General features: G+C 38.3%; 1 protein-coding gene across 1 annotated transcript in view; it reads right to left on the bottom strand.

The window, feature by feature from the left end:
- ARMC3 (armadillo repeat containing 3) overlaps positions 1-22,102 on the bottom strand; it is a 129,808-nt gene extending 107,706 nt beyond the window's left edge. Inside the window, exons 1-3 of the mRNA XM_027847901.1 lie at positions 22,065-22,102; positions 16,886-16,934; positions 7,926-8,043 (exon numbers count right to left, since the gene is read on the bottom strand). Of these exons, the coding sequence (XP_027703702.1) occupies positions 7,926-8,043; positions 16,886-16,933 (166 nt within the window). The 5' untranslated portion in view covers position 16,934; positions 22,065-22,102. The remainder of the gene's footprint in view (positions 1-7,925; positions 8,044-16,885; positions 16,935-22,064) is intronic.
- Between the last annotated feature and the right edge of the window lie 927 nt (positions 22,103-23,029).

Below are 23,029 nucleotides of genomic sequence, written 5' to 3'. Positions count from 1 at the left end.
GCATTTCCCATGATGTACTCAATATCTAAGTTAAATAAATAAGGCAAATAAATAAGGCAGCCTTGTCATACCCCCTTCCCACTCTTAAACCAATCAGTTCTTCCAGGTTTAATTATAACTATTGCTTCTTGATCTGCATACAGGTTCCTTAGGAGACAAGTAAGATGATCTGGTAATCCCATCTTTTTGAGGACTTGCTATATTTTGTTTTGATCCACACAGTCAAAAGCTTTAATATAGTCAATGAAGCAGAAATAGATATTTTTCTGGAACTCCCTTGCTTTCTCCATAATGCAGCCAACATTGGCAATTTGGTCTCTAGTTCCTTTGCCTCTTCAAAAACCAGGCTGCTCTTCTGGTAATTCTCAGCTCACATCTTGCTGAAGCCTGGCTTGCAGATTTTTAAGCATAACCTTGCCGGTGTGTAAAGTGAGCACTATTGTTCAGTCATTTCAACATTCTTTGGTGTTGCCCTTTTTTGGGATTGGGACATAAACTAATATTTTGTAATCCAGTGGCCACTGTTGAGCTTTCTAAATTTTCTGACATACTGGGTGCGGCATCATTTTTTAAGATTTTATATAGCTCAGCTGGAATTCCATCACCTCCATTAGCCTTATTGTTAGCAATGTTTCCCGTGGCCCAATTGACTTAATTCTCCAGGATGTCTAGCTCTAGAGCAATAATCACACCATCGTGGTTATTGGTGATGTTAAGACCTTTCTTACATAAATTTTCTGTATATTCTTGGCATCTCTTCTTAATCTCTTCTGCTTCTGTTAAGTCCCTACCATTTTTGTCTTTTCTCACACCCATTTTTGCATGAAACATTCCCTTGATATCTCTAATTTTTTTTGAAGAGTTCTCATCTTTCCCATTCCACTGTTTTCTTCTATTTCTTTGCATTGCTCATTTAAGAAGACCTTCTTATCTCTCCTTACTATTCTCTGGAATTTTGTGTTCAGTTGGGTATAACTTTCCCTTTCTCCTTTCCCTTTCCCTTTCCTTCTCTCCTCAGCTATTTGTAAAGCCTCATGAGGCAGCCTTTTTTCTTTCTTGCTCTTCTTTTTCTTTGGAATGTTTTTTTTGTTGCTGCCTCCTATACAATATTGCAACCATCTCTTCATAGTTTTTCAGGCACACATACCTAGCAGATTTAATTCCTTAAATCTATTCATCACTTCCACTTCATAAGGTCATACCTATACAGTTTGATAGTTGCCCCTACTTTCTTCAGTTTCATCTAAATTCCTGAAGAAGCTCATGATCTGAGCCAAACTCAGCTCCAGTTTTAACTGACTGTACAGAGCTTCTCCACCTTTGCCTGCAATGTATATAATCAATCTGATTTTGGTATTGACCATCCGGTGATGTCCATGTGTAGAGTCACCTTTCGCATCATTGAAAAAGAATATTTGCTATGACCAGTGAGTTATCTTGATAAAACTAGCCTTTGCCCTGTTTCATTTTGTACCAGGCCAAAGTTATTTGTTATTCTGATTATCTTTTGATTTCCTACTTTAGCATGCCAGTCTCCTATGATAAATGTGACATTTTTGGTGTTATTTCTAGATGTTGTAGGTCTTCATGAAATTGATTAACCTTGGCCTCTTTGGCATCAGTGATTGGAGCATAGATTTGTATTGCTGTGGTGTTAATGGTTTGCCTTGGATTCAAACAATGACCATTCTGTTATTTTTGAGACTATACCTCAGTATTGCCTTTCTCATTCTTTTAACTACATGGGCCATTCCATTTCTTCTAAGGGATTCTTGCCCACAGTAGTATATGTAGTGATTACCTGAATCAAATTTACCCATTATCATGCATTTAAGTTCTCCGACACCCAAGATGTTGATGTTTAATCTTTTCATCTCCTGTTTGACCACATCCTTACCTTGATTCATAGATCTTATATTTCAGGTTCCTAGGCAACATTGATCTTCACAGCATCAGATTCCTTTCATCGCTAGACACATCCACAGCTCAGCTTCCTTTTGGCTTTGGCCCAGCCACTTTATTAATACTAGAGCTACTTGTAGTTGTCTTCTACTCTTCCCTAGTAATGTGTTGGACCTTCTGACCTGAGGGGCTCATCTTTTGAGGTCATATTTTTTTTATCATTTTAATGCTGTCTATGGGGTTTTCTTGGCAAAGATAGTGGAGTGGTTTGCCATTTCCTTCTCCAAGGATCACCTTTTGTCAGAGCTCTCTACTATGACCTGTCCATCTTAGATAATCCTGCATAGTATAGTTCACAGTTTCACTGAGTAATGCAAGCCTTTCCACCACCACAAGACAGTGATCCAGGAGGAGATCTGTTTGTATAGTTTACTCCTATTTTATCAGTGCATGTATATATATACAATGCCTACTTTGAAGACCATTGCTCTAAATGAGAAACTGTGGGAGGAATTAAATGACAGCAGAAGACACATGTAAATTTTAACTAAATGGAAGGATGGTTCACAGATTCTCCTTGGAGACAAATAAAGACGGGAAAAAAAAGTTCATTTCATTGTGTATCCAAAGGCAACAAGAAACATCATTTCACGGGAAATTTTATTAACTCAGATTACTTAAAAGCTTAATTCCCCACAACAACTGAGAACTATTATTTTAAAGTCATATTATTTGGAGCCTTTACACTAGCTCTTTTTGGAAGTTATACTCACTAACTGTGGGCCCCTGCTTCCCCCCACAAAATTCTGTCTTGGGCCCTCTAATCTTCTCCCTCTATTTTTTTTCACTTGGTGATCTCATCAGCTCCCATAAATTCAACTATCATCTCTATGGAACACATAGCCTAACAGATTTATGAGTAGGAGAAGAATTTATGAATAAACAAGAGATAGAGAGCATTGTGGAATGTAAAATGGATAATTTTGATTACATTAAATTAAAAGGGTTTTGTACAAATAAAACCAACGTAGACAAGATCAGATTGGAAAGCAGAAAATTTGGGGGGGGTGTAGAATTTTATACACAGTTTCTCAGATAAGGGCCTCATATCCCAAATAAGTGGAGAGCTTTGTCATATTTATATGAATATGAATCATTCCCAAATTGATAAATGGTCAAAGGATGTGAACAGGCAGTTTTTTTATGAAGAAATCAAAACCACATATAGTTATATGAAAAATACTCTAAATCACTATTTATTAAAGAAATGCATATTAAAATCACTTCTCTCACACCTATAATATTGGTTAAAATAATAGCAGGGGAAAATGACAAATGTTGGAGGGGATGTGCAAAAACTGGGACACCAATGCACTGTTGGTGGAATTGTGAACTGATCCAACCATTTTGGAAAACAATCTGGAATTACACCCAAAGAGTTATAAAACTATGTATATCCTTTGACCCAGCAATACCTTGATTAGGTCTGTTTCCCACAGTGATCAGGGAAAAAGGAAAAGAACCTATTTGTCCTAAAATATTTATAGCAGCTCTCTTTGTAGTAGCAAAGAATTGCAAATTGAGGGAATGCCCATCAATTGGGGAATGGCTAAATAAGTTGTGGTATATGATTGTGATGGGCTGCTACTGGGTTATAAGAAATGATGAGCAGGTTGATTTTAGAAGAACATGAAAAGCCTTGCATGAAATAATGCATACTGAAACAAGTAGAACCAAAAGAATATTGTATATAGTAACAGCATAATTATTCGAAGAGTTACTATGAAGGACTAAGCTATTCTGAGTAATATGAATATTCAGATCAACTAGAAATGACTTGTGAAGGAAGATGCTACTACCTCCAGAGAAAGAAATGATATATGGAAGTGTGTATTGTATAATTTTATGCACATATGTATGTGTCTGTGTCAAATGTTGGCCTTTTCTAGTGCAGTGTTGGGGCAGAGGAAGGGAGAACTCAGAACTCAAAATGTAACAAAAAACAATAAAAAGAAAACTTTTAAAAAAGAAATAAATTAATTAGAGGGATCTGTGGCCTCCTCCATGTGGGAATTCCCTGCGGTAAAACCTATAACAACTATCCTTGCCTGCTCAAGCCAAGTAATTACAAGTTTCACAGGCATCATAACCATACTGAAAGAGTTGGTTTATCTGTTACCTTTTGTGATAAGAGCCATATCCTAACCTCTGCTCCCATGCAAGTTAGGCTTTCTTTCCTTAAGAGATATTGAGACCATCCTTGAATCTTGGGTGTTCTGGTATATTAAAGCTTCAGGCTGCTGACACAATTTCCTAGTTGTCTAAATTCAAAGCAGCCACAAGGAGCTCTCAGATGCTTGGCTGGTCACTCAACTGAATCAACTCATGGTATCCTGAATGTCTATGTTGGTTGAATAACCTTGTGCTATGATTAGTAAATCTTTTTTAGTTGGTGATGACCTATGAGTTTCTCATTTTGTTCCAGTATTTAGCCAAAACTCTAAAGAAGTGGCCTGAGTTAGATTCAGCCTAGAACATCTCTTGTTCTCCCTGTATGACTAGTGTTATCTTTTTTGCTCATGGACTTTTAGTGATGTTCTTTAAACTACTTTTTCATGATTCCTTATTTGTAATGTGTTGCAGCCTGCTCATTCATACCATGTGCCTCTTCAATGACCTTTGGGTGACCCTCAGTTTCAATTCTTTGGAGTAGTGTTTCATGACTTGCGATCATGCAACAACACTGCAAGAATGTTGATATTAAAAAGATGGGCCTTTGATTCAAGGAGAGGTTTGGGGTCATTAAAAGAACTTACAATTTCCCAAAGACAGTCCAGCCTGCTTTTCTCTTATTGAATTTTGGACCCAATGATTGTCCATTTGCAAGATGTAGAAACTGATGGACAAGCTAATAGGTTGTCTACTCAACTATATATCTTAGTTTGGGCAATAATTATTCTTTATGCACTTGTTTTTTCTTTCATAAATGGACTAAATTATTTGGAGAAATTATGGATCTCATTTAGGAGGCTCCACAATGTTTTGAGAGTTGATGAAATTAAAGCAATATCATATATGCAATTTGGAGCATCTGGAAGGCCTCACCATCTACAAAGAATCTTTCTCTGGTTCAAACTCTGTGTGAGAGCTACTCTGTGACAGTGGAACACAGGCAACATGTTTCCTTATCTTGTGTCTAAATATTATCTCTCTTGTTATTTTATCTTTTGTGAAATGTGTAATTTTGATACACCTTGTTAGAGAAGAAAATCTAAAGTGACATTTTGCTGAACTGAATCAAATTCTTTTAAAAATAACCAACAAATAGTAAGCAGAGTGGGAGCTTATATATTCTGCACCTTTCAGTCAGTTGTGTGACCATAAAGATGTGATCTACTCTTCCCTACCCAAGCCTTCATCGAGAATGCACTCAATGTGTATGTAAATTATTCCCATAAAGATTTTGTAGAGATGGATAAGTAGGCATATGGGTCAATAGGTATTGATTTCTCAATTAACTTTTAAAAAATAATAAAGCTTAATATATTTTCTAGGCATTTTATATTTTCTCCACTTTTAGATATTATTACTAATATCATACATTATAATGAACATTAATATAATAAACATTTAAATATTGACATTTAATTCAAAACTTCAAGGATACATTTTCCTCAGTGACAGTATTCCACGCATACTTTAGTAGATATTCATTATAGTTACTTTGGTGGAAAAAGAATTTGCCAACTGGTCTCCATCTTTCTGGCCATAAGCCTTTATAGCTATAACTTTCCTGGTATTCATGTGACAGACTTGCCATCTGTCATTGGGCCTATATTCAAAGCCTTTTACTACTTTTTTTGATCCTCCAGCCCCTGTGTTCCCTTAGAATAGTCTTCTAAAGCTCAGGGTAACCTCTGTCTCAATTTGTTTTAATAAAGGTAGATTGAGGTACAGTACTCTGAGCAAGATTAGTTTATTAACAGTGGTGCATATATTTGTTAACAAAGAGGGTCATGCTGGCAACCTTGAAAAAGCCAGAGACTCTCCAGAGAAGGAGGGAACCCTCTTTATTAACACACAACAAAGAAGTGGTCTTGGTAGGTGATAGGTTGTAGGGCTGAGGCAGAACCATTAGAATTGGCTATGCTGAGAAAGGTGTGTTGGCATTCAGGTGAGGCTAATCATGCCCCTCTCTAACAATTAAGGGATGTTAATTGTTTTATGGGACCTATCTGTATCTTGTAGTCTTTGCTAGGGAATTGCAGCTAACAGACTTGCTGTCTCCTTGGAAGACATAAAAACTCCCTTTACACAAAGACAGACATAATTTTGTGGAGCTAAACAAATGGATATCCATGAAGTATTTTAGGGGATATAGACATGAGAGATAACAACCTTTCTTTTAAACTAACTTTAAGCTAACTCAGAGGACAAGCTTGATTCCTGAGCTCAACTCAAGGATCTAGCAATGTGGCTTGAGCAATCATACAAAATGGGGCGGTAATACAGAATAGGATCAATTATAGGGTAGAATCAATTATAAGATGACATAGAATACATAAAAAAAATGAGGCATTGGAATAGGACTGCAGTTCATATTTATTAAGTAAGATTAATACTAGTTGAAACAATGTTTTAAAATGTCAAGACAAGACCATGTAGCGGAAAACACAAATTCAATCCAGCACATTTATTAAGAACCACTCTGGGCACGGAATTGTGCTCAGGGCTGAGGAAACAAAGACAAAACTCTCTGCCCTCAAGGAACTTCCATTTTCCTGGGGCCATACGACATGGGAACAGGTAAGTCAACACAAAATATGTACAAAGTAATAAAAAGTAATTTCATTAGGAATATAGCACTAAGCATTGGAAGATGAGGAAAGGTCTCTTATAGGAGGTGGCACCTGAACTGTGTTTTGGAGACAACGAGTCTATCTTGCAGAAGTGAGGAAGAAATGTATTCCTTTGTGCAAAGACAGAGAGATGGGCAGTGGAATTCCAGGTGTGAAAACTAGCTATGAGGTCAGACTTACTAGAATGGAGACTATCGGGAGGGGAATAAGACAAAGTAAGATGGGAAAGGTTGGTGGGAGCCATGCTGAAGCGTGCTTTTTAAATGTCAGGCATAGGATTTTGTATCTTATCCTAAAGAAACAAGGAGCTGTTCAAGATCTTTCCTTAGAGGAGTAATATGGTTTAGGAGAATCAATTTAGCAGCTGTTGTAGGATGTAGGAAAGACAGAAAGTAGGGAAACAGAGGATCTAATAGGAAATTCTCATAACAGTCTAATTGAGAGATGATGAGGCTCCAGTCAAGGGTAGAGGTAACTAGCAAGAAATGGATGGATGGACATAAAACTGGCAGAACTTAGCAAGTGATGGAATTGGAGGAGTGAGGGAAATGGGAGAGTCAAAGATGAGTCTAAGGGTGAGGACCTGGATGACTGGAAAGACGGCAGTGTCTTCTATCAAACAGGGCAGTTAGGATGTGCTCTCATCCAAGCTTCTGATGAAGATGGCAAATTAATTATTTTTTGTTTTCATATGTTAGATGTAAAGTATTTTTTAAAGTTAATGAAATTCCAAGTACAGTAATAAAATATTCACTCACACACTAATTTCAATAAAAAACAACCTAACTTTGTACACCATAATGAAAATTCAGTGCTTTTTATTCAATATTGAAATTATACCAACTACTTAGATTTATTTGTAAATTCTGTATCATATTGGCCTAATAACTTTCTAATATGGAACATGTAGTAAGGAAGGAGATCAGGAATTTAAAACTGTTTATCTTTATTCTATTATGTATAAATTATCTCTTGACATTAAATTATTAGGCCCTTAGGGAGATACATTAATTCTCTCAGGGAATGTGTTAAAGGAAACCTGATTCTCCTTAAAGAATTAATTTGACAAGGAGTAAGTTAAGCATGGAGTAAAAAATGGAGTTTATCATGTTGTAAACATTTCAAAAATAACTTATAAAACAGAAAAACAGGAAAAAAACAAACCTTTTAAGGCAAATCTATAAATGGCTTCACATGCTTTAGCCAAAATCTCTTCTTCTGTAGAATTAAGCATTAACACCACCGTTGCTGCCTTTTTACTTTCAATTGTTAATGGATCAAACTGAAATAAAAAATAGTAATATTTTACTAACAAATAAACTTTTAGAATGTATCATAGAAACAAAAATTAAAGATTTCCAGAAATATAGAACATATTATAAGCTTCAGAGGATATAGTCAGTAGCCACTTTGAGTGAATTTTGTCTGTTTAAAAAATAAGAATTTTCTTGTTTTACATCACCAGTATTTTCACATATTTGTGTGTGTACATACATCTCCACCCTAGAATTAAATCCTTCCTTGTAACAGAGAAAAACAATTAAGCATAAATAATGAACATATGTCTGCATTTGATATGATGAAGCATTCTGTCCCTTTGTTTCCCTACCTCTCTGCCAAGAGGAGGGTGGGGTGTTTCATTTTCTGTACTCTAGACCAAGATTGGTTATTACAGCTCCTTAGAATTCAGTGTTCTTTTCATATACATTATCGTAGCAATTCTGTATGTGATCCTTTTGGTTCTGTTCACTATACTGTGCAACAGGGCGTGCAAAATCTTTCCCCATTTCTCTGACTTCCTCCTATTTGTCATCACTTCTTGCATAGTAATATTCTGCTGCACTCATATACCCCAGTTTGTGCAGCCATTCCCCAATCACTTTCACAGAAATTACAGAATTTGAAAGTTAGAAGGGACCTCAGGGGACATCTAGTTCAGCCTATACACAAAAGCCATCTCTCCTACAATGTGCCCAACAGTCATCATTTAGTATCTACTTGATGAGCCCCAAAGGGAGGGTCCCGACCACCTCTGGAGTGTTCTAATAGTCAGGAAGTGTTTCTTTACGGCAACCCTCTGCAACTAACTTGCACCCATTGCTCCTGGCTTTTCCCTCTTCTAGATGATGACCCTTCAAGTACTTAAAAATAGTTGTCATGTTTGTTTGTCCTCCTGCCTGTGTGTTTGGTAAATTAATAATAATTACTGTTATACCGTGTTTTAAAGTCTGCAAAGTGCCTTACAAATATTATTCTCATTTTGTCCTCATAACAACCCTAGAATAGAGGTGCTATTATCATCTTCATTTTTGCTTATGAGGAAAATGAAGTGGACAGAGGTTAAATGACTTGCTCAGAGTTAGTTAATACATGTCTGAGGCAAGATTTGAACTCATGTCTTTCCTGATTCCACAACCCATACTCTGATGTCTAGTATGCAACATCACAATGTGCTATTGGACACCACGGGTATCTGCACATGATCCAAGTAACCAGATATATAATAATATTATTACATATGTATAAGGTATTAGGTATAATTTGATAGATGTTATACAATATGTGCCCATGGACTGTACCTATACAGTCAGTATAGTTTTCAAGAATAGCAAATTCTTGATTTGGGAGGAGGGGAAAGGGAAGAAAGTGGAGAGTGTAGTGACTTTTAATCTTTTCTCTTTCTCTATTCTTGGGGTTACAGAAGGAACACAGTGGAGAAGAGTAAAACGTGTATTTTCTAGATTGTCGTGAACCGGAGGTACAGGGGTGAATGCACAAAGCATTAGCATTGATTAGAAGACACCAGAGAGCTGGGAGGAGGTGAGCCACTTGTGTGCAGCTGGGAGGGCCTAGGAGCCATGCCAAGTGGTGGCAGCGGCTGAAGCATCGGCTGTCCGATCAATTCCTAAGGATTTCTGCCTGAGTTAAGGCACGATATTTGGGGGTCAGGACAACCTCCCCGGGCCAGGCAAATAAGTAAGGGCAGCAGTAACGTTCCAAGAAGCCAAAGTCAGGGAAGACCAGGACTGAGAGGGGATGCTAAAGAAGTCTTCACTGAAAAAGTTCTAACTCTTCATCTGTGTTGCAGGAATTTCCTTACTGATGCTGTGAATTTGTTCTATTGTTACTATTGGACTTGGACTTTAGCCCCATTTATATACTTATTTATATTGCAATAAATGTTTGTGCTCAAAATGTTAATTGGATACTTTGGCTGCCAGCAGATGAGCTCCCTCAAATGTGTGAGAAGTAAGCCAATTCTGATATTCCCAGGGAGGAAACTTCCTGGGTTTCCATAAGCCCTGTAGATAATGCATGTCCAAGATTGAATCCAGTCCATCTGTCCTCATTTGGTGCACAGGATAATTACAAAAGTACTGATTGATAGAATCCTAGATAATAAAGATTTCGCCAAATTTTTCTGTTGTTTTGTTCAGTTGTTCAGTCATGTCTGACTCTTTGTGACTCTGTGAACCATACTGTCCATGGGGTTTTCTTGGCAAAGATACTGGAGTAGTTTGCTATTTCCTTCACAGAAGATTAAAGTAGAGATTAAGCGATTTACCAAGGGTCACACAGCTAGTAGATCTGAACTCAGGTTTTCCTGACTCCAGGCACAGTACTCTATCCATTGAGCCACGTAGCTGCCTTTCACCATATTAGGTTTGTTTAAAGTAGGATACAGATGAGTAAAATAACTGTTTTTTTCAGTGATTTATACTTAGGCTACATATTTATTCAAAAGAATAATTTTAATGCTTGAGAAAAGAGAGGTATGAGACCATAGGGTCTCATTTTATTTAAAAAATAAGTGAGAAAAGTAAGGAAGGATGTGAGAATTGTGGAGGCAAAAACTGTTAAAGGTAGAGAAATATTGCACTTTGCCAGGGTCAGCATGAAGCTGTGGGCAGAGGAAGTCAGCATGAAGTCTGTTACTACTACAGAGTCTATCATAATATAGTAATTTTTATTTTAAGGAAATTGAAAATAAAATGATGGATATAACAGAATGACACATTACTAAACAAATAATATAGTGCTATAATTACTGATTCCATCTGCTTTCACATGAGGAAGCCACAGTCATCAAAAAGCATGTGGTGAGATTATAATTTCACACTATGTACAAAATAAATGATGAACTAAAATTACTAACAGGGCTCAAAAAAAAGAGGTATTCTAGCTAGGCTCAGAATTCTTTAAAACTCTGGTAATTAAACAAGCTACCAATTTACAAATTTAAAATATAGGCATATGTATACAATTTAAATTTTTGTTGATACTCAAATATACTCCTTTCGTCTTCCCTCTATAGAGAGGCATCTCTTGTAATCAAGAATAAACCAAAACAAACCAATTTATGTTTTAAATGTAAATATGTTATTATCATTGGAAACAAAATTTCCACATAGGACACAAATTTTAAAGTTAGTTTAGGAAAAGTTGTTAAATTCTGTAGTATTTACCACATCAATAGGTACAAATAATAGCTTTTGTTGACTTGAGATTCTAATTATCCCAAAAAGTGAGAGGCAGTTTGATACAAGACAAAACTAGATTATAACCTTATCTAATATGAACTGTTGGTGAAGTATATCTAGAGATCAGTAGGAATCTATTGTAAAATTGAATTGATTAGTTCAGGTAAAGTCTACATAATGGCTAAAATTACCTTTGACTAATGTCTAAATCCATCAGTGCCTTCTCACTCTGTGATTTGTTCATGTTCTCCCATAAATCCACCAGAGCAGGTCTACCCAAAGAGTTGGCCTTGTTTTAAGAGCAGGTAGGGGTACAGAGTTGAACCATTTCATCAATGTGTCAAGACAGGGTAGTTAAGAAGAGTATAACTAGAGTGGCAGTTTACTATATCCTAGTATACTAGGATATAGCATACTAGGATAATACTGAGAGACTGGAGATCACAGCAAGGATGAAGAATAGATTTAGATGGCAAGATAAAAGATTATGATCAAATAATATTTCTTGAATATGGAAGCAGAACATTTGTGAGTGATGATAAGATCAAGGATTATTTTTGCGTGTAGCTCTCACTTCTTTCCCCAATATTCCCTTTACCTTTCTTATTTGATTTTTTTTTTTAAAAAATTTCAGTTTTCTAGGAGTTCTTGCTGGGCTTATATCCAATTCATTCTTTTCTTTGAGGCTTTGCTTGTAGTTGTTTTGATATCATTGTCCTCTTCTGAGTTTGTGTCTTGATATTCCTTGTCACTATAGTAACTTTTTATGATCAGGTTCTTTTTTTTGTTGTTTGTTTGCTCATTTTTCCTGCCTATTTCTTGACTTCCAACTTTATGTTAAAAGTGGGCTCTGTTCCCAGGTTGGCAGAGAGGCACTGTTGCAAGACTTCAGGCACTGCTGTTTTCGGAGCTAGTTCTGGGGGTTTGAAGTTTTCAGCGCTTCCAAGATGATGTGATCTGGGGAGAGGTGTGGTCACTGCTCTCCTGGTCTGCACTCTGATCCTTACCCAGGGAGTGCCCCTGATCTCTTGCAGTCGCAAGTGATGTTGCTCCTCAGGGCCCCTGATCTTGTAACTGAAAAGGATGCTCTTCCTTAGGGCTCCTGCTCCTTTGTGACTGTAAGTGTCTATCTTTGCCCTGGAACTGTGACTCAGAAGTGGCTATAGCAATGGAGTTACCTAGGAGTCCCCTTTAGTCTCCTTCTGACCAGTTGCCAGATCCCTTTATTCCCTCTGGCTTGAGAGCTCATTAAGCTGCTTCTGCTGCTCTGGCTACTACGCTGCTCCAGGCAAGCCCCCACCCCCATGTCACAGTCGTCTCCTTCCAACCTTCAAAGCAGTCTTGGGCTGGAAAAAATGTCTCACCCTCACCTTCTGTTGACTCTGCTGTACCTAAATTCTATTTCAGACATTACTTTAAATAAGGCATTTCAAGGGGAATGTGGGGAGAGCTTGCTGCCTCTTCTACTTCACTACCTTGACTCTACCCCCCTCTTCAAGGTTTTTGGGGTTTTTTTTTATTCTTCCAGGTAAAACCTGTGCATGGAATGGAAATACTTCAGCTGCCATGAGGAAGCCTATGTAGAACTATTATTTGTACCTAAGATATATGCACAGCAAAAAGTAGAAACAATTGGCTACAGTTCTGGGGTGAATTTTATGTACTTTTGGGAGGAGACCCTGTAGGCTCACTGTGATGTTATTAATAAAACATTAGGTGGAGGTGAGAAACATGAATTTTATCTGTTAGCATTATTGCGAGGGGTCACTGAGTGATGGTGGAGATAGCTCTTAGCGTGGAGTCAAGAAGACCCGAGTTCAAATCCTAATACATTTACTATGTGACCGTTTTTATTGTTCAGTCATTTTTTAGCCATGTCCAACTCCTTGTGACCCCTTTTGAGGTTTTCTTGGCAGAGATACGAATGTTTTGCCATTTCCTTCTCCAGCTCACTTTACAGATGAAAACACGGAGGCAAATAGGGTTAAGTGGCTTGCCCAGGGGTCACACAGCTAGTAAGTGTCTAAGCCTAGGTTTGAACTCAAGAAAATGAGTCTTGGCACTCTATCCACTGTCTGTCTCAACTATAAAATAGGGATAGTAATAGTATCAGTAACAGGATTGTTATTGAGGATTAAATGAGATTACATTTGTAAAGTGATAAACATAATGCCCTGTATATATTAGGCATTTAATAAATGCTATTCCATTGTCTTCTCTAGTCAAAGAAGGGCATGATACTTCTGGTTCTGTGTTAAGAGTATAAGTTCTATGTTCATGGCATGACTAGTAGCAGGGTAGACAGAGGTCTTCGTTTCAATTGGAGGGATTGAATACTAGAATGCTTCTATGACCAAGGTATCATGTAAAGAATATTTTTAAACAGACTTACTACTTTTACAAGGGAATATCATAATCCTCATGACAATGGATCACTTCTCAAGAATGTGAATACTAAGTTCACATTTATATAGAACTTTCCCTACATAAATCCTGTGAGGCAGGTAGAGAAAAATAATTATCCTCATTTTACAGATGAGGAAACTGAGGCACATAGAGTGGTTCTTTTAATGATTTGGCTAAAGTTCATAGCTAGGAAGTGGCAGAGGCTGAGAAGAGAACCTAGGACTCCTGATTCCAAGTCCAGAGCTCTCTCTACTAAGTCATGCTATACATCGTGTGACATTTTATTCAAGGTCCCAAGTAGCCAGCTGATCCATAGACACCGATCTTTCCAGGTAGTCTGTGAATTCTCCCCATATGCATATCTGGTAGCCATGCCAAAGACAGCCTTGATGATCTAGGAATATTTACTGCCCATGGAAGGGAATCCAAGACATTCCACAAATCTTAAGGTTTAAGGCTGCCACAGTTACAGGGAAAGCAAGAGAGGACCCATGCAGAACAAAGTCTCTGTTATTGAAACCAATTTGGATAAGGTCATGTAACACTTATCTTCTTGTATGCAGGCCTTTCTGAGTTTTAAATGATAGTTACGTTGACTCATTCACTATTTTCCAGTGACTAAATTGTATGCATTAGTGCTACCACAAATGTGGAAGATTTGTCTACTTTTCCATGCCTCAGACCTCTTAACTCGGATTTTGCTCAGAATCTTCCTTGGCAATCATGGGAACAATTTGCTTCTGTGCAGGTGAGATCTAGAGAAGGGCCTGAAATGCATTCGATTTTAAGTAACTGATAGAAATGGGTGTGGTTCTACTATCTGGCCAATTGTAAAGATTATGGCCTAGAGAACTAACACTAGGGAGTTAATAAAGAATATGCCTATGTCCCCTCCAGAGGCCCTGGAGAGGAGGGAGAGGGAATAAGGGAGGAATATACTGTTATCACAATAACTGGGGGAAACAGTAGAACCAGAGGTAAGTGATCTGTGTAACTAGTTAGTGCATTACTGCTGTTCAGTGGTATCATTTACCACTATGTAAGGAGGTCTAAGGGGTTTCACTGAGTTCAGTAAATTATTTAGTTGTCTACAGACAAACTTTAAGGCAAACATGTTTATCTTATTCAAGTATTGGTTTAACTATTTGGCACACCACATTCTAAGAAGGCTAATTATAAAGGATTATAATATGGGTGGGTCAAAGATCTTGGTTCCAAACACAGTCCCAAATCTCTAATCTCAGACTGAACATGTTCTTTCTAAAGAATTCTGATTAAAAAAAAAATAGGCTACTTATCTTCCAGGAAACTATTTGGTATGAGCGAATGGTATGGTATGGCCTGTAACAAAGCTAATGCAGTTTTAGCTTGTATTAATGGAAATAGAACATCCAGACAAAGATACAGTAGTTCCCTTTTATCCCGTACTGGTCAGGCCACATCTAGAGTACAGAGTTTTGCTCCAGGCTCATGGCCAGGGGAAGCTGCAGCTGCCCTATGATAGTGAGGACTCAGCAAATCATCTAATATAAGGAATGGCTGAAGGAACTGGAGTTATCAGGCCTTCTTCTGGGCCAGGCCGAGTCACAATAATTGAACTCAACAATCTTCAGTTTCAATGTCTGGTGTTCTTTCCAGTGATCTCGTTGTAGTCATCGTATGTATTGTTTATTCATCCTTCTTACTTTGTTTTATGCCAGTTCATACGCCTCTCATCAAATTCTTCAAATTCACCATTTCCAATAGCACAGCTGTACTCCATATATGTGTAATAATTTGTTCAGGCATTCTCTGACAGATGGCTATCTGTTTCGTTTCTAAATCTTTGCTACTATAAATAGTACTGCTGTACACAGTTTGGTGTATACAGCTGGGGCATCTTTGGGTCAAAGGATAATTGATATTTTAGCCACTTTCTTAGCATATTTCCACATTCCTTTCCATAAAGTTTGGATCAATTTATAGTTCCACAAACAGCAGATCAGTGTGCCTGTCTTCCTACAAACCCACCAACAATCATTATTTCCATCTTTTGTCATCTTTGCCAATTCGCTGAATCTGAGATGAAACTTTAGAGGTTGTTTTGATGTGCATCATCTAAAGGCTCTTCCAATTCTAAGACTATATTAAATATTAAAATTAAATCCTATCTCTTCATTTTTTTGTTTGCTTTTTGGTGTGGCAATCGGAGTTAAGTGACTTGCCCAGGGTCATGCAGCTGGTAAGTGTCAAGTATCTGAGGCTGGATTTGAACTCAGGTCCCCCTGATTCTAAGACCGGAGATCTATCCACTGTGCCACCTAGCTGCCCCTCTTCATTTTTTAAAAGAGGAATACCATTGGGGCAGCTAGGTGGAGCAGTGGATAGAGCACTGGCCCTGGATTAGGAGGAGCTGAGTTCAAATCCGGCCTCAGACACATAACACTTACTAGTTGGGTGACCCTGGGCAAGTCACTTAACCCCATTGCCTAGCCAAAAAAATAAAAAATAAATTAAAAAAATAAAAGAGGAAAACCACATCTATGACTGTTTTACAAAAAGTTTTATTTTATACTTTATTCATATTTGCCTCTTCACAAGCATGAAGTTGGATACACAAATGGCCCAAGGGAATCCCCTTAGCTTGAACAAACAGAATCTCAGTTGGTGGTAGACTTTAAAAAGATAACTTTTTTTTTCAAAAGAAAGAGACATCAATAGATATATATGTCTTGCATGGTGAAAAATGGCCAAATGATGTAGTACTGGTGAAGCACTGATATCCTTCATGATTCTGGGTAAATAATGTAATATTTCTGATATCCAGAGATCTGAGCTAATTTTTAGACATAATTTCTTCACATAAAACAGTTTAAATTCTGATTCTTGTGAATATTAAAGAACATCAAACAGTAAATTTTGGCTAAATATTTCAAAGGACTAAAAAGGCTTACTCATTAACTTAATATATCACTCACATACTTGAAATGAAAATAATTGTGGGTCTCTAATCTTGTAATTAAGTGATCATAATGTTTCAAATTTCTATTCCAAGATATAATACTAAATTAGAACTGGTTAATTTAGACATTAGCCAGACTTTGGACTTATGTAATCATATATCTCCATGTATATAAATAGTATAGTTTATACTGTCTCCAAGGTCCATTTTTCAGATACAGTTGTCAAAAAATCAATAGTCAAAGTGCCATCAAATGAAGAATTTTCTTATAGTATATTGCAAACCAGAAAACTTACCACATCCTTAGGAGGAGGCTCTACTTCCTTCTTTACTTTTTTACCCATTCTAAAAGGATAGACAAAAAAAAATCACTCAGTTTTCTCTCTACCACTTACTATTACTATTTTACATTTTATATTTGATGGGTTTATTGAGAATAATGTTGAAAAGTCCCGACTTTGTGTGTGCAATGTGGACAACAATGATGCTAAAAACCAATGATTGACTCTATAAGAAAGAGTGACTGAATAGCCAGGAGAATCAATTTTTTATGGTAAATCCAGCATATTCATGTACTCTCTCTGTCTCTCTCTTTTTCCTCTCTCCTCTCTCTTTCATCATACGGGTTGATCGAAATTACTTTGTGGGAATGACCCTTTCATGGAATGGATACAGAAGTTAATTTTGTGAACTTGTGTAACCTTACACCCCCATTTTTTGGTAATTAATCTGCTCTGCATAGTCATTAATGGTGTTGACGACAGAAAGAGGTTTTTTTGTTTTTGTTTTTTTAAATGAAAGCTATGTGTCAAGAAGCTGTAATTTTATTGGTGTGGGTATTCCTGCAATCAGCAAATATCACAAACTCTCTATAGCTTAGTAAAAAAAAATTATACTATAAGAAAGAGTTGTCATGGCTTAAAAATTCATCACCTCATAGATCTAATAGGTCCTATTATCAAGTAGGAAAGATTTTGAGTATGGGCTGTATATCTTTTCATCTGAGGATCATCCTCAGCTCAGCAAAGGGTAGAGGATAAGTTGGGTCTCACATATTAAGCAGGTGTGTTATCATGGACAAATCATTTAAGAAGGGCTTTAGGTCCTCAAGCATAAAAAAAGATAACAGCATTTGTACTGTGCTATTATCATAGGGTGGTTATGTTAAAATACCATATAAACAGCAACTATATTATTATTATTGTTATATATTACTGATAATCAGAGAAGAATTATTGTTATATTATAATACATTATATTATATATAATATATTACAATAGTATAATATAGTATAATAGTATTATAATAGTATAATTATAATATTATATTACATTATTTTATTATATTATATTATATTATATTATAATATTATACAATTGATGATCAGAGCAGAATTTTACTCCATCAGTCAGTAGTTAACATTTATTATGCACCTACTATGTGCCAGGAATTATGGTATGTGTTTAGGACATAGATAAAAAAAAATTAAATAATCTCTACTGGCAAGGAATTTACATTCTAATGAGGAAAGCAAGAAATACATCTATAAACAAACACATAAAGAGAATAAATACAAAGCAGTTTTTAAAAAGCTAGATTGAGAGGGAAGGTAATAGGAGTTGGGAGATCAGGAAAGGCTTCATGTAGAATGTGAAGAAAGAGAGGGATTCTATGAAGGGGTGATAAAGAGAGTATACATTCTAGTCATGGCTATGGTAGATGAAAGATCATGAGTTAGAGAGAAAGGCTCAATCTGACTGGATTCCAGAGTGTAGGAGAAGAAGCAACAGAAAATAAAATTAGAAGAGAGGTTGGGGTAAGGCTGTAAAGTACTTCAAAAGCTAAAGAAAGGAGTCTACATTTTGTCCTAGAGGCAAGAGGGGACACTAGAATTGATTAAGTAGGAAAGTGAGAGGGTCAGATCTGCATTTAAGAAAAATTCCTTTGTCCACAGTGCTTAGAATGGACTAGAGTGGAGAGAGACTTTAGGCAAGGAGACCAGTTAAGAGGCTGTTGGGACAATCAAGAGAAGAGGTGAGGAAGGCCTGAACCAAGCTAGTAGCTGTGTGTCTGATGTGAATTAGTCAGTCAACTAGAATTTAGGTACCTACTATGGGTCAGGCACTGGGCACTATACTGAATGCTCCTTGGGGCAAAACCTTAACAAGTCATCTAGGCCATACCAATATCTTTAGGAAAAGCCATATCTGTATCATTTAAAAATTTTATTTTCTTATTGTGAACTTAACAACCAATCAAACAATTATTTCAATATAAAAGAATAAGAAATAGGAATACATATGATATTGTGACCTGTTTCATTTGGCTGTTTTGTTATAAAATGTGTGTGTATACATGTGTATATATAAATATATACACATATATACACATACATATGTATACATGTATATAATTTAATAAGGTCATAAAAATTGTTCTGTCTCTTATAAACTGAGTGATCCTAATAAATTATTCTTTATGAACAACTAACATTTGAGAAACAACTTACATCTGCAAATAGTTGTGCTATCTGGCTTCCAATGGTTTCTTTGTATTTCCATCACCTAGCAGAGTTACTGGCACATAGTAGGTTCTTAATCAATGCTTGTTGACTGACTGGGGGCCAGTGAGGCAAAGCATTTCTACCCTGCAAAATCTCGAGGCTCTCTCCAACTCCCTGCCCTCATGAGGCCCTGGGAGCCCCCCCCCCCCCCGGCATTTGGCTCAGAGGGTCAGTCTGACAATAGTAAATAAAACCCCAGTCTCCACCAAATCCCTAGGCTGTGTTGCCCAGGGCCTCTGATCGGGGTTTGCCTAACAGTTCCCTGTGGATGTGGCCTGAGCTCAGAGCCAGGGGTTACAGACCCTCCCCCATTCCTAGTCCCTGTTCTGGCCTTAAGGAAAAAGTGGATATTCTGGAAAGAACATTGGATTTGGAGTCAGAGAACCGAGGGACGGGACTTATATCTCTGGGATCTTCTAATGCTAAGTCTTAGCACCTGTGAGTGGTTTGTAATAGTAAGTAAAGAGGGAACTTACACAAAGATTGGAGTAACAACTCTGGGAGTGCCACAGTAATATTCTGGTTTGGGCATGAATTGGGACCCACGATTTCATTGTTACAGAGAAATTGTGAAGAAATGCCCTCTACCGATCAATGAATCAAGTATTAAATGCCTACTATGTGCCAAGCACTATCCTGAGCACTGGGAATACAAGTACAAAGAATGAAATAATCCCTACATATTTACCTTTTAATGGAGGACATGTACAGTACATGTATATGTATAGGATAAATATAAGGTGCATAAATACAAATAGAGGTATATACACATATATACATATATATTACACACACACACAAACGTATAGTAGTTAAATACATTAGGTGGGGAAAAGAGGATACTAAGAGGTGAGAAGGGTTGGAATGGTTCCATGCAGAAGAAAATGCTTGAGGTGTATCTGGAAGAGCAGGATTCTCTGATAAAGAGTAAGGAGGGAGTGCATTCCAGGCAAAAGGAAGAGCCAGTACAAAGTCATGGAGACAGAAAATGGAATGTTGCGTGAAAGGATTAGACAAAATGCCAGCTTTGTCTGGATTTGCAGGGTATGGGAGAGGGAATAATGTCCAATAAGTCCATTAAGATAGGTTGGGCCGGCTTGTGTATGGTTTTAAAACTAAACAGAGGAATAATTTACATTTGATCCTTGAGAAAATAGAAAAATGCTGAAGTTGACTGAGTAGGGGGATCACACAGTCAGATTTGCACTCAGGGAAAAATTACTTTGGTAGCAGTACGTGAGATGCGCTAGAGTGGTGAGAGACTTGAGGCACAAAGGATGTTGTAGCAATCTAGGTGAGAGGTCCTGAGGGCCAGAATGAAGATGGTAGGTGGCTGTGTCCTGAGCGGAGAAAAGGGGATCAGATGCAGGAGATATTATGATGGCAGAAACAGCATGTGTTTGGCTATGTGGGGTGAGGGAGAACGAGAGTCCAGGATAATCCTGGGGGAGTGAGCCTGGGAAACTGGAGGGACAGTGGTGCCTTCAACAGAAATAAAGAAGTTTGGAAAAGAGGGAGGTGCTGACTTTGAGACATCTCTGGGACACCCCGTTTGAAATAGGCTCATTAGACAAATGGGAGCTTACGGAGGCAGGGGCAGGGGAGAGACACAGAGAGACTGAGACAAAGACACAGAGACAAAGAGACACAGAAACAGATAGAGACGGAAAATAAAAGAGATAGGAAAGAAGAAATGTAGAAGAGAAAAAATCGAGAGGGAGAAGAAAACAGATTTAGGATAGAACCTTAACACCCATGGGGAAACATACATGGTTAGGGTACAGGTTAGCATTTTCTCCATCAAGTTATAGTCTTAAAGAGTTGCCTCCTAGAGCACCTGACTTGCCAGAGTCACATATGTGTCAGGTGACTAGAACTCAGATCTTCCTGGTTCTGAAGTTTGCTTTCTAGTCTTTACTCCACGATGCCTCTCTATTCTGATTTGGACATAAGTAAAACTGTGTTGAAAACAATTTCTATTTGAGGCTCCTAGCTCCCTTTTCTGGTCATGCTTTCTTCTCCCTTCCCTTCTTTATTCTTTTTTTATGACTTCTTAAAACCAGGAGGAATTTGATTAATTCGTCACTATGTTTTCTTTTAAAGGAGGTAGGGGTGGGAGAAGGATCAGTTCTAGACTTGTAATGGAGTCATAAGTATGAACTCCTGATGTGTATCTGGCAAACTTCCCACACTGCACATTATAGTCTTGGAGAGTTGCCTGGGGGCATTGAGATGTTAAAGGATTTGCCTACAGTTAGTATATGAACTCAGGTCTTCCTGATTCCAAGGCTGGCCAGTACAGGGCAGGAAGAAGGAAGAGAAGGATGAAGGAGGTAGAAGAAAAGGAAGGAGAGGAGAAGGGAAAAAAGAAAGACAAGTACAAGGAAAGAGAAGAGTAAGAGGGGAGAGAGAAAAGGAAAAGAGTAAAGAAGAGGTGATAGGAAAAGAGGAGGCAGGAGGAAATAGGATGAAAGAATTTGAGGTGGAGGAGAAGCAAGAGGGAAGATGAAATAGAAGGTGAAAGAGGGAAGGAGAAGTGAAGGAAGAAACAATGAAAAGGGAGGGAAGAGGAGAAGGAAAGAAAGAAGAAAAAAGGAGAAGGGAAAGGAGGCAGAAAGTGGTGGTGAAAGGAGAAGAGGCATTGGAAAAGGAAGGGGAGGAGGAAAACGGTGATGAAGGGAACTGAGGGAAAAGGAAAACGCAAAAACCAACCACCCTGCCTCAGCCAGGCCAGGCTTTGGAGATGCTCAGCACAGGGTGTGTGGGGTGGGGTCGCCTGAGAACACTTGGTCTGGTCTGGAGCGTTTCCTCGGAGCCGGCCTCACCGGCCCGGGGTTCCAGGGACTCTACCTGCTCCCTGGCCCTCTCGGCTTCCTCCAAGCTATCCCTTTCTTGTCAGCCTTGGCCTTACCTGCCTTGTGAACCGTGAACAACGGCTCCCGCCCTCTCCCTCCCTCGCTCCTCTGGGCTTGGGCTTCGGGTTGTTTTCAGTTGCTAGGAGACGGGGGCGAGGGGAGGAGAGAGAAAGAACACGCTGAGGCGCATGCGTCTGCAGGCGGAGGCCTAGGCTCCCGCCCCCCGCCCCGCCCTGCTTGGAGGGTGCGCCGCATCCCTGTGCATCCTATGGCATCGCATCCCTTGGAGCTTGGACCAGGCTCCCGGCTTGGCGGCGGAAACCAGTACCCGCTTCTCTTCTTTCATTTTTAAAGGATTAAATAAATCTCTGCCGTGCTTTTAGTAAGAATGATAGGTTCAGATGTTTGTCCCTTTAACATCCATTTTAACAACCGGCTGCATGGGTGAACGGTTTTAAACCCAACAGCCCCACCGCCGCTTCCGGCTTCCCCTGCGCTCTAAAAAACGCTTTGCGTCCCCTGGTAGCGCTTGACAATTGTCAGGGCTCTGTGCCCTCCCATATCTCAATTTCTCCTAACAGTCACCCCCATCCTACCTCGGTATACAAACTGAAACCCTCGGAAAATTAGTGGTTAATTTGTGATAAGTAATTCACCTCCCGGTGATTGTTCTTTGTACAATTTTGCAATAATAGACGTTCTGTTTATGACCTCCTCACTGATGCTCAAGAGCCCTTTTATTCCTCTCTTGTTTACTTGCCTTTGTATTCTCTAAAGGACCCACCAACATGCTCATATGTCCCCTGTCCTTAAAAACAAAACAAAATCTCAAAAACTCAGTGCAGCGCACTGTCTTGCTGCTCCTCCCTTCAAAGCTAAACTGCTAGAAAAGAGTATTTTATACCCTGCCGAAGGCAGGCAGAACAAAGAGAAAGCAGCCGGATTCAACCTAGTGTACACAGAAGAAATCCATGCTGGCAGTGACTCGGGTATGACAGTGTTGAGGGAAGGAGATTCACAA

The sequence above is a fragment of the Vombatus ursinus genome, unplaced genomic scaffold, assembly GCF_900497805.2.
Source record: "Vombatus ursinus unplaced genomic scaffold, bare-nosed wombat genome assembly UNPS02005459.1, whole genome shotgun sequence".
Lineage (NCBI taxonomy): Eukaryota > Metazoa > Chordata > Mammalia > Diprotodontia > Vombatidae > Vombatus > Vombatus ursinus.
This window is presented reverse-complemented; position numbering and strand designations above follow the sequence as displayed.